At 37.9% G+C, this 12648-nt stretch overlaps 1 protein-coding gene across 1 annotated transcript in view; it reads left to right on the plus strand.

Annotated features, from left to right (window-relative positions):
• The window catches only part of LOC139762953 (uncharacterized), a gene marked incomplete at its 5' end in the record, with an annotated part of 39628 nt that overhangs the window by 8662 nt on the left and 18318 nt on the right, over positions 1 to 12648 (plus strand). Inside the window, 6 exons of the mRNA XM_071688277.1 lie at positions 2 to 139; positions 4298 to 4378; positions 5123 to 5260; positions 5372 to 5497; positions 7959 to 8096; positions 10426 to 10563. Coding sequence (XP_071544378.1) covers positions 2 to 139; positions 4298 to 4378; positions 5123 to 5260; positions 5372 to 5497; positions 7959 to 8096; positions 10426 to 10563 — 759 coding nt within the window. The remainder of the gene's footprint in view (position 1; positions 140 to 4297; positions 4379 to 5122; positions 5261 to 5371; positions 5498 to 7958; positions 8097 to 10425; positions 10564 to 12648) is intronic.

Below are 12648 nucleotides of genomic sequence, written 5' to 3' on the forward strand. Positions count from 1 at the left end.
GACCCAGCAACAGGGAAGGATCGAGGCATTAATTGCCCAGGAGGATGTGAACCAGAGGATAATACAAGAACTCAACCACAAGGTAGCACTGCTTTCTCAAATGGAGGCTGAGGGCAAGAAGGCCACAAGTTCGTATGAGGTATGGTTTTTACGTCAAGACATTTGCTTAAACTCTTTTGGTTTTCAATGGCCTTGGAGGCATCTGTATTTGGACATTTACTTAAACTCTTTTGGTTTTCAATGGCCTTGGAGGCATCTGTATTTGGACATTTGCTTAAACTCTTTTGGTTTTCAATGGCCTTGGAGGCATCTGTATTTGGACATTTACTTAAACTCTTTTGGTTTTAAATGGCCTTGAAGGCATCTGTATTTGGACATTTACTTAAACTCTTTTGGTTTTAAATGGTCTTGGAGGCATCTGTATTTGGACATTTACTTAAACTCTTTTGGTTTTCAATGGCCTTGGAGGCATCTGTATTTGGACATTTACTTAAACTCTTTTGGTTTTAAATGGCCTTGGAGGCATCTGTATTTGGACATTTACTTAAACTCTTTTGGTTTTCAATGGCCTTGGAGGCATCTGTATTTGGACATTTACTTAAACTCTTTTGGTTTTAAATGGCCTTGGAGGCATCTGTATTTGGACATTTACTTAAACTCTTTTGGTTTTAAATGGTCTTGGAGGCATCTGTATTTGGACATTTACTTAAACTCTTTGGTTTTAAATGGCCTTGGAGGTATCTGTATTTGGACATTTACTTAAACTCTTTCGGTTTTAAATGGTCTTGGAGGCATCTGTATTTGGACATTTCCTTAAACTCTTTTGGTTTTAAATGGTCTTGGAGGCATCTGTATTTGGACATTTACTTAAACTCTTTTGGTTTTAAATGGCCTTGGAGGCATCTGTATTTGGACATTTACTTAAACTCTTTGGTTTTAAATGGTCTTGGAGGCATCTGTATTTGGACATTTACTTAAACTCTTTGGTTTTAAATGGTCTTGGAGGTATCTGGATTTGGACATTTACTTAAACTCTTTTGGTTTTAAATGGCCTTGGAGGCATCTGTATTTGGACATTTACTTAAACTCTTTTGGTTTTAAATGGTCTTGGAGGTATCTGGATTTGGACATTTACTTAAACTCTTTGGTTTTAAATGGTCTTGGAGGCAACTGTATTTGGACATTTCCTTAAACTCTTTGGTTTTAAATGGCCTTGGAGGAATCTGTATTTGGACATTTACTTAAACTCTTTGGTTTTAAATGGTCTTGGAGGTATCTGTATTTGGACATTTACTTAAACTCTTTGGTTTTAAATGGCCTTGGAGGCATCTGTATTTGGACATTTACTTAAACTCTTTGGTTTTAAATGGCCTTGGAGGCATCTGTATTTGGACATTTACTTAAACTCATAGTGACATCCATTACAGGTTTATACTAACAACTAAACCATTCATTTTGGAACGCCATCTATCATGTTTTGAACAAACTACCATCTATTTTGTGTATATGCCACAGGTAACATTGGCTGTCAAAGAGAAGAAACTCCAAGAATTGAAATAGCCTCCAAGAATTGAAATAGACTCCAAGGATTGAAATAGACTCCAAGAATTGAAAATAGACTCCAAGAATTGGAAAATAGACTCCAAGAATTGAAATAGACTCCAAGAATTGAAATAAACTCCAAGAATTGAAAATAGACTCCAAGAATTGAAATAGACTCCAAGAATTGAAATAGACTCCAAGAATTGAAATAGACTCCAAGAATTAAAACAGACTCCAAGAATTGAAATAGACTCCAAGAATTGAAAAAGACTCCAAGAATTGAAATAGACTCCAAGAATTGACATAGACTCCAAGAACTGAAACAGACTCCAAGAATTGAAATAGACTCCAAGAATTGAAACAGACTCCAAGAATTGAAATAGATTCCAAGAATTGAAATAGACTCCAAGAATTGAAACAGACTCCAAGAATTGAAATAGACTCCAAGAATTGAAGTAGACTCCAAGAATTGAAATAGACTCCAAGAATTGAAATAGACTCCAAGAATTGAAAATAGACTCCAAGGATTGAAATAGACTACAAGAACTGAAATAGACTCCAAGAACTGGAAAATAGACTCCAAGAATTGAAAATAGACTCCAAGAATTGAAATAGACTCTACGAATTGAAATAGACTCCAAGAATTGAAATAGACTCCAAGAATTGAAATAGACTCCAAGAATTGGAAAATAGACTCCAAGAATTGAAATAGACTCCAAGAATTGAAATAGACTCCAAGAATTGAAACAGACTCCAAGAATTGAAATAGACTCCAAGAATTGAAGTAGACTCCAAGAATTGAAATAGACTCCAAGAATTGAAATAGACTCCAAGGATTGAAATAGACTACAAGAACTGAAATAGACTCCAAGAATTGAAATAGACTCCAAGAATTGAAAATAGACTCCAAGAATTGAAATAGACTCCAAGAATTGAAATAGACTCCAAGAATTGAAAAAGACTCCAAGAATTGAAATAGACTCCAAGAACTGAAAGAGACTCCAAGAATTGAAATAGACTCCAAGAATTGAAATAGACTCGCTGCCCAACGTTAAATGGCCTTAGCAACACTAAATGGCCTTAGCAACACTAAAAGGCCTTAGTGGAAGACTAGGTTCATATATCCTGCCACACACCACATAACCCAAAAATTCTATTTCAATCTAAAACTTTATTTCATCAATAAACTTCAAAGAAAAAACCTAAAATGGCCTAAGGAATTGAAAGATATTCCTCTAAACCCATTTATCTTTTTATAGGAATAAGTGAGACGACAAAGAGAAGTGAATTTCCACAATATAATTAATACCTGAACCCAGACGAGCACATAAGCGACTCATGGTCAGCAACGCTAATATCTGAAACCCAGACGAGCACACACGTGACTCATGGTCAGCAACGCTAATATTTGAAACCCAGACGAGCACATACGTGACTCATGGTCAGCAACGCTAATATTTGAAACCCAGACGAGCACACACGTGACTCATGGTCAGCAACGCTAATATTTGAAACCCAGACGAGCACATTTTTACATGATATTTTATAATTTTTATGTGATATTTTAGGTGGTATTTTTACATGATATCTTATAATTTTTATGTGATATTTTAGGTGGTATTTTTACATGATATTTTATAATTTTTATGTGATATTTTAGGGTGGTATTTTTACATGATATTTTATAATTTTTATGTGATATTTTAGGTGGTATTTTTACATGATATTTTATAATTTTTATGTGATATTTTAGGGTGGTATTTTTACATGATATTTTATAATTTTTATGTGATATTTTAGGGTGTAATTTTTGAACCAGAGAGCATATACTTTTATCTATGTAGAGTAATATTTAAACGCGAGACTATTTTTACATGATTTTATAATTTTTATGTGATAATTTTAGGGTGGTATTTTTACATGATTTTATAATTTTTATGTGATATTTTAGGTGGTATTTTTACATGATATTTTATAATTTTTATGTGATATTTTAGGGTGGTATTTTTACATGATATTTTATAATTTTTATGTGATATTTTAGGTGGTATTTTTACATGATATTTTATAATTTTTATGTGATATTTTAGGTGGTATTTTTACATGATATTTTATAATTTTTATGTGATATTTTAGGGTGGTATTTTTACATGATATTTTATAATTTTTATGTGATATTTTAGGGTGGTATTTTTACATGATATTTATAATTTTTATGTGATATTTTAGGGTGGTATTTTTACATGATATTTTATAATTTTTATGTGATATTTTAGGGTGGTATTTTTACATGATATTTTATAATTTTTATGTGATATTTTAGGGTGGTATTTTTACATGATATTTTATAATTTTTATGTGATATTTTAGGGTGGTATTTTTACATGATATTTTATAATTTTTATGTGATATTTTAGGGTGGTATTTTTACATGATATTTTATAATTTTTATGTGATATTTTAGGTGGTATTTTTACATGATATTTTATAATTTTTATGTGATATTTTAGGGTGGTATTTTTACATGATATTTTATAATTTTTATGTGATATTTTAGGTGGTATTTTTACATAATATCTTATCATTTTCATTTTATAATTCTCATACTTTTTAACCTTAAATCAAGCTTGTAACATGTACACAATTGGACAATAAAGACATCTTATCTTATCTTAATATAAATTCTTATCTTTATTATTATACATCTTATCTTAATTCTTATATTTATTATCCTCTTTCTCACTCCTTCAACAAGGCAACCATTGCTCAGCTGACGCAGCAGTTGGATAACGTAACACAAGATAACGAACACCTTCGAAAAATCCACAATGGTCAGGTAAGGGGAAATCCACGTTTTCTATACGAGCTTGCTATATGCAGATGATGCCGTGCGAAGCAGTTTTCCAAACGGGATATGTGTGTTTTGTGTCCGCACATGCACCGGTGTGGTTTATGATGCATCATCGCCGTTTCCCGCGTCAGCGAGGTAGCGCCAGGAAGCAGTCGAAGAATGTCCCATCCACTCATATACATGTGTGTGTGTGTGTATATATATATATATATATATATATATATATATATATATATATATATATATATATATATATATACGCCCACATACATAAACATACATATCAACATATACATACACATACGCAGACATTACATACATAATCCTGTACATATTCATATTTACTTGCCTTCATCCATTCCCGGCGTTGCCCCGCCCCACAGGGAAACACCATCGCTAACCCCCTGCTTCATCGAGGTAGCGCCAGGAAAACAGACCAACCAAACAAAGGCCCCATCGCTCACACTCAGTCTCTAGCTGTCATGTGTAATGCACCGAAACCACAGCTCCCTTTCCAAATCCAGGCGTTCCCCACAAAACTTTCCATGGTTGACGTGAGAACCATCCCTTCTCCCCCCCCCCCATATATCCCTAGGGATAATAAACCACTCATCAAAAATAAACCACTTATCATATTCTTTCTTTGAAGAACCACGGTTTAAACCATTCTCTGAGTCGTTTGGAATTCTGAACCTAAAATTGAAAGCATTTTTTCTTCCTCCTTCATAGGATCAGCTGAAGAGGGAGATATACAAACTACAGGAAGAAAATAAGATGAAAGACAAGGTCATGGACGAAGTCAAGAAAGAAAACGCAGAGATGTTCCGACAAGCTGGAGACTTTGAGACAAAACTTACATTATGTCAGGTAAATCCATTTTTAAAAGACTTTGAAATAACATGACACACTTCTAATTTTTACCAATACTATCCACATGAAACAGAATGGTTTAACGACAGGATAATTGTTGGAACACAGGCTGAGTGGCGGGAGAGAGAAAGAAAATGGGAAGAGGACACAGAGATGAGGCAGAAGCTTATTACGAAGTTAACGAAGGATAACGAGTGTCTGAGACACAGAGTGGACCAAGAACGTATACAAAGGGTGAGTTTCTGACCGACAGAAATAGTTGGGTAAGCCATAGTGGGCCTGAGAAGAAAACGATGGTATGCTTTCGTTTTCTGTTGTAGACTATACGATCACCCGTTATATATATATATATATATATATATATATATATAATATATATATATATATATATATATATATTATCCCTGGGGATAGGGGATTAAGAATACTTGCCACGTATTCCCTGCGTGTCGTAGAAGGCGACTAAAAGGGGAGGGAGCGGGTGGGCTGGAAATCCTCCCCTCTCGTTTTTTTTTTAATTTTCCAAAAGAAGGAACAGAGAAGGGGGCCAGGTGAGGATATTCCCTCAAAGGCCCAGTCCTCTGTTCTTAACGCTACCTCGCTATCGCGGGAAATGGAGACTAGTATAAAATTATATATATATATATATATATATATATATATATATATATATATATATATATATATATATATATATATATATATTCCTATGAGTCGACGGGGGATAATGAAACATGAAAAGTTGCCAAGCGCACTTTCGTGTAATAATCACATCATCAGGGGAGACACAAGAGAGAAATATAACAGTCAGTTGTATACATCGAAGAGACGAAGCTAGGACGCCATTGGTAAACATTTGGACAATCACATGTTTACCAAATGGCGTCGTAGCTTCGTCTCTTCGATGTATATCAAGTGACTGTTTATTTCTGTTATGTCTCCCTGATGATGTGATTATTACACGAAAGTGCACTTGGGAACTTTCGTGTTTCATTTTCCCATGGACTCATAGGTATATATATATATATATATATATATATATATATATATATATATATATATATATATATATATATATATATATATATATATATGGGTTCGAAGAAAACTAGAGAAAATACAATATGTACAATAAAGATACAACAGAATACAAGAATACAATCGTTGTGTTATAACTGCTTGTTGTATCTACAAGAAATTACAATCTAATAATTGCTGTTGTTAAGACATTAATGACCCAGCTAGACCAATGGATTTCCAACCATCCTCACATCATACACCCCAACGCCTGCTCATATACCCTTATATCATCATCCATAACATCTACTCATATACACTTATATCATCCATATACACTTATATCATTTCTTGAACCTCAGGACTTGAAAAACTAACTTTTTTTGTCCAAAGTTTCCATTTGGGTCCTCCCTGACCATCCTGGTGTCGTAACGCGTTCCGTTTTCTATGGCGCCTTACCATCCCGCCACCTCTCTCTCTCTCTCTCTCTCTCTCTCTCTCTCTCTCTCTCTCTCTTCTCTCTCTCTACCAACAACAACAATAATACAACTTAATCCAAGGGTTATTTCAGACATACACACAGGAGGAACTAGAGAAAAAAGCGAAGGATTATGGAAGAAGTACTGGGCGACCTCTTAAAGAAAACGGACTGCGAGAGGCAGAAAGCTACCAGAGATCGGGTAAACTATTATCTTCGACAAATATTATATGTGGGTTTCGGTGCATTGTTACATGACTGAGTGTGAGCGAATGTGGCCTTTGTTGTCTTTTCCTAGCGCTACCTCGCGCGCATGCAGGGGGGGGGGGGAGGAGGTGTTGTTATTTCATGTGTGGCGGGGTGGCGACGAGAATGGATGAAGGCAGCAAGTATGAATTACGCATATATGTATATATGTCTGCGTATGTATACGTTAAAATGTATAGGTATGTATATGAGCGTGTGTGGACGTGTATGTATATACATGTGTATGTGGGTGGGTTGGGCCATTCTTTCGTCTGTTTCCTTGCGCTACCTCGCTGACGCGGGAGACAGCGACAAAGTACAATCAATAAAAAATAAATATATATATAATATATATATATTATTATATATATATTATATATATATATATATATATATATATATATATATATACATATATATAAACTAATTAATATTCAACTGATTCACTTCTCTATACTAAGTTAGAACAACACACACACACAAACACACACGCGCACTTCCATCGAACATACAAACCTCCAACAGCCAGTATCGAACCCTGGACCCCATATGCCACAGGCGGGAGCGCTACCACAAGGCTATGATCGTCCCCTAATAGGTAAATGTGAAATACAATCTGTTGGCTGTGTGAGCCTGATGGGAAATGACAAGTGTAGACCCCGCTGCTCACCAACGTGAGATCGAATGGTATTCGAGCACACAGCATTCCAATAGTCATTACCCTATTAGGGGCGATCATAGCCTAGTGGTAGCGCTCCCGCCTATGGCACAGAGGGTCCCGGGTTCGATCCTGGCTGTTGGAGGTTTGGTGTATATATAATGTTAATTAGTTCTTAAAAGTCTGTCTAACTTGTAAAATGATTAAGTAATGATCTAACGAAGAACTCTAAGGGTTCTACAACACGTAAAGTGGCAGTCAATACTAAACTTACTTTGAGTCTTGTCCAAACACAGGAGGAACTCAAGGCAGAAATAGAAAAGTTACGGGTGAAAAATGAACAGGCAGCGAAAACGGTCAGGGGACTTCAGCACAAACTACAGGAAAAATCACAGCAATTACGAAACTATGAAGAAGTTGTCTCATCTTACCAGGTACGTCTGTCATCATGATGTTAATTCATCTTACCAGGTACGTCAGTCATCATAATGTTAATAACTGCTAAACAAAAAACAAGTTATCATTTATAGACTTGGTTATCTACTGCCCACATGTGTGATGAATAGACCTGTCGTCTATCTATCTCGACCATACGACACGATAGATGATGGTACATAGAAATACGTGTGAAGTAAATTAAGTAAACTCTATTGGATGGGGAAATATATGCAGATTTTATGATACAGCGCTGGTGGCTGATTCATGTGAGAAACTGCAGGAGCTGGTGACTCAGTTTGGTAAAGTGTGTGGAAGAAGAAAGGTGAGAGTAAATGCGAATAAGAGCAAGGTTATTAGGTACAGTAGGGTTGAGGGTCAAGTCAACTGGGAGGTAAGTTTGAATGGAGAAAAACTGGAGGAAGGAAAGTGTTTTAGATATCTGGGAGTGGATCTGGCAGCGGATGGAACCATGGAAGCGGAAGTGAATCATAGGGTGGGGAGGGGGCGAAAATTCTGGGAGCGTTGAAGAATGTGTGGAAGTCGAGAACACTATCTCGGAAAGCAAAAATGGGTATGTTTGAAGGAATAGTGGTTCCAACAATGTTGTATGGTTGCGAGGCGTGGGCTATGGATAGAGTTGTGCGCAGGAGGATGGATGTGCTGGAAATGAGATGTTTGAGGACAATGTGTGGTGTGAGGTGGTTTGATCGAGTAAGTAACGTAAGGGTAAGAGAGATGTGTGGTAATAAAAAGAGTGTGGTTGAGAGAGCAGAAGAGGGTGTTTTCAAATGTTTGATCACATGGAGAGAATGAGTGAGGAAAGATTGACCAAGAGGATATATGTGTCAAAGGTGGAGGGAACGAGGAGAAGTGGGAGACCAAATTGGAGGTGGAAGGATGGAGTGAAAAAGATTTTGAGTGATCGGGGCCTGAACATGCAGGAGGGTGAAAGGCGTGCAAGGAATAGAGTGAATTGGGACGATGTGGTATACCGGGGTTGACGTGCTGTGAATGGATTAAACTATAGAAAGTTTTGTGGGGCCTGGACGTGGAAAAGGAGCTGTGGTTTCGGTGCATTATACATGACAGATAGAGACTAGCTGTGAACGAATGGGGCCTTTGTTGTCTTTTCCTAGCGCTACCTCGCACACATGAGGGGGGAGGGGGTTGTTATTTCATGTGTGGCGGGGTAGCGACGGAAATGAATAAAGGCAACAAGAATGAATTATGTACATGTGTATATATGTATATGTCTGTGTGTATATATATTTGTATACGTTGAGATGTATAGGTATGTATATGTGCGTGTGTGGGTGTTTATGTATATACATGTGTAAGTGGGTGGGTTGGGCCATTCGTTCGTCTGTTTCCTTGCGCTACCTCGCTAACGCGGGAGACAGCGACAAAGTAAAATAATAAAAGATATATATATAAATATTTTATATATATATATATATATATATATATATATATATATATATATATATATATATATATATATATATACTATCCTTAGCCAGGTAACCAATCTATCGACCAACCCATCCTTTGGGATTGGATGAACAGCTGGGTTGACTGTGGGCCGACTGCCGGGGCTAGGATTCGAAGTATTGTCTTAAAGAGGTCTCTTAATTGTCCCAATCACTTACTGCAATTCGTAGATCATAGAGCATACGTTAACCAATCCTGTTCAACATAGAGCACTCTATCAAATCACCTCTTAACTTTCTCTCTTCTCTTTGAGACAAATACATTGAAGCCATGTCGTCAGCTCTGATTGGAACTCCATCTTGGACCGTCCAATCACCTTCGTAGCTCTATATCCTACGTCCAATCATCTTCGTAGCTCTATATCCTACGTCCAATCATCTTCGTAGCTCTATATCCTACGCCCAATCATCTTCGTAGCTCTATATCCTACGTCCAATCATCTTCGTAGCTCTATATCCTACGTCCAATCATCTTCGTAGCTCTATATCCTACGTCCAATCATCTTCGTAGCTCTATATCCTACGTCCAATCATCTTCGTAGCTCTTTACGACAGAAATGGCTCCTGGTACAGACATTTAAAAGGCTCCTGGTACAGACATTTAAAAGGCTCCTGGTGCAGACATTTAAAAGGCTCCTGGTACAGACATTTAAAAGGCTCCTGGTGCAGACATTTACGACAGAAATGGTTCTTAGTACAAAACTCAGCCACTTGACCCCTCATATAGACCATCTATTCATTCTCAGGGTTTAGTCCATTTCAAGTAGTATTGGTCATTCAATGCAAAGTGGTACCGCCGCGGTATGATGAATGAAACATCTGCACCACTTCACAGGACCAAATCGGCAATACACTGAGGAAGCAACAGGAACTTGATGAAGCCATCCACCACACCACAGCTAGACTCATGGGTGAGGTCGACCTTCTGTCTCAGAAACTGGAGGACGAGCAGCAGAAAACGGAGATTGAGGAGGTCAGAAAAAGAGAGAGAGTTAAAACAAAAAAAGAGAGCAAAATTAAGATAACGTTCACTTCTTACCAACGTTTGGAATTCGGCATATCTGTAGTGTATAATGTTTTAATGAGACTGAGGAAAAATTGCCCAAAGGGATGTGTCACTTAGTGTCAAATCATGGCTAAATAAAGTGGTCCATTGTTGACTTGGTGTCGAATCATGGCTAAATGGAGTGGTCCAATGTTGACTTTGTGTCATAATCCAATTTCTGATGTTTACACTTCACTGGCGCCATGTCTAGATGCTGTCGAGTTCCAGGGGGTAAATCAATGTCTGGGAAGTGTTGCGACGGACGTAAATTGAATAGTGGAATGCCTGTGGATCATTCCACTAGGACGAGAGTGGAGTGGAAGTTGAAACACTCCGTTTGTGGAAGGACAAACCATGCAGATGTATTACGTTTCCCGTTCGAGCGAACTGTGATTGAGGGAGAGTGAGTGTGTCTTGCCAACTGGCCTCGTCTCAGATTGGCCATGGGCCAAAATGCAAAATAGCAGCAATCAAAAAGAGACGAGAGAGAGAGAGAGAGAGAGAGAGAGAGAGAGAGAGAGAGAGAGAGAGAGAGAGAGAGAGAGAGAGAGAGAGAGAGAGAGCATAAACCCCCCCACGGTGTAAAGAAAGAAATAGATAACATTAGGGTTCATCTTCGAGTTGCCAACGCCCATGTTGTAGTCCAAGTGAAGATGGTCGCGTATCAGGTCGTCTTCCTCATGGCAGTGGGGTGTGTGTGTGTGTGTGTGTGTGTGTAATGATGCCACAATCATTTGCACCAGTGAGGTTGTTGCACGTCCATCACCAGGTCACTAGACCACTCCACTTCCATCCTGTCTCAAAACCATCCTCCCTCGCCGCCCCCCCTGTTGCACCTCATCGCCTTAATTTTGTTCACACTTCTGAAGTGTCTTCTCGAACTTCTCTCATACTCTTTCACTGGCGCCGCTAAATCCACTCCCAGATATGTAAAACACTTCACTTCCTCCAGTTTTTCTCCATTCAAACTCACCTCCCAATTGACTTGACCCTCAACCCTACTGTACCTAATAACCTTGCTCTTATTCACATTTACTCTCAGCTTTCTTCTTTCACAGATTTTATCAAACTCAGTCACCAGCTTCTGCAGTTTCTCACATGAATCAGCCACCAGCGCTGTATCATCAGCGAACAACAACTGACTCACTTCCCAAGCTCTCTCATCCCCAACAGACTGCATACTTGCCCCTCTTTCCAAAACTCTTGTATTCACCTCCCTAACAACCCCATCCATAAACAAATTAAACAACCATGGAGACATCACGCACCCCTGCCGCAAACCGAAATTCACTGGGAACCAATCACTTTCCTCTCTTCCTACTCGCACACATGCCTTACATCCTCGATAAAAACCTTTCACTGCTTCTAACAACTTGCCTCCCACACCATATATTCTTAATACCTTCCACAGAGCATCTCTATCAACTCTATCATATGCCTTCTCCAGATCCATAAATGCTACATACAAATCCATTTGCTTTTCTAAGTATTTCTCACATACATTCTTCAAAGCAAACACCTGATCCACACATCCTCTACCACTTCTGAAACCACACTGCTCTTCCCCAATCTGATGCTCTGTACATGCCTTCACCCTCTCAATCAATATCCTCCCATATAATTTACCAGGAATACTCAACAAACTTATACCTCTGTAATTTGAGCACTCACTCTTATCCCCTTTGCCTTTGTACAATGGCACTATGCACGCATTCCGCCAATCCTCAGGCACCTCACCATGAGTCATACATACATTAAATAACCTTACCAACCAGTCAACAATACAGTCACCCCCTTTTTTAATAAATTCCACTGCAATACCATCCAAACCTGCTGCCTTGCCGGCTTTCATCTTCCGCAAAGCTTTCACTACCTCTTCTCTGTTTACCAAATCATTCTCCCTGACCCTCTCTCTCTCTCATATACCCCTGGGAGGACGTTTTCTTTTCCTTATCCACAAGAACAACAACAAGAACCAGAAATGACTTTAGAAAACGAGAAGAGGAATAAAAA

The sequence above is a fragment of the Panulirus ornatus genome, chromosome 45, assembly GCF_036320965.1.
Source record: "Panulirus ornatus isolate Po-2019 chromosome 45, ASM3632096v1, whole genome shotgun sequence".
In the NCBI taxonomy this organism is placed as follows: domain Eukaryota; kingdom Metazoa; phylum Arthropoda; class Malacostraca; order Decapoda; family Palinuridae; genus Panulirus; species Panulirus ornatus.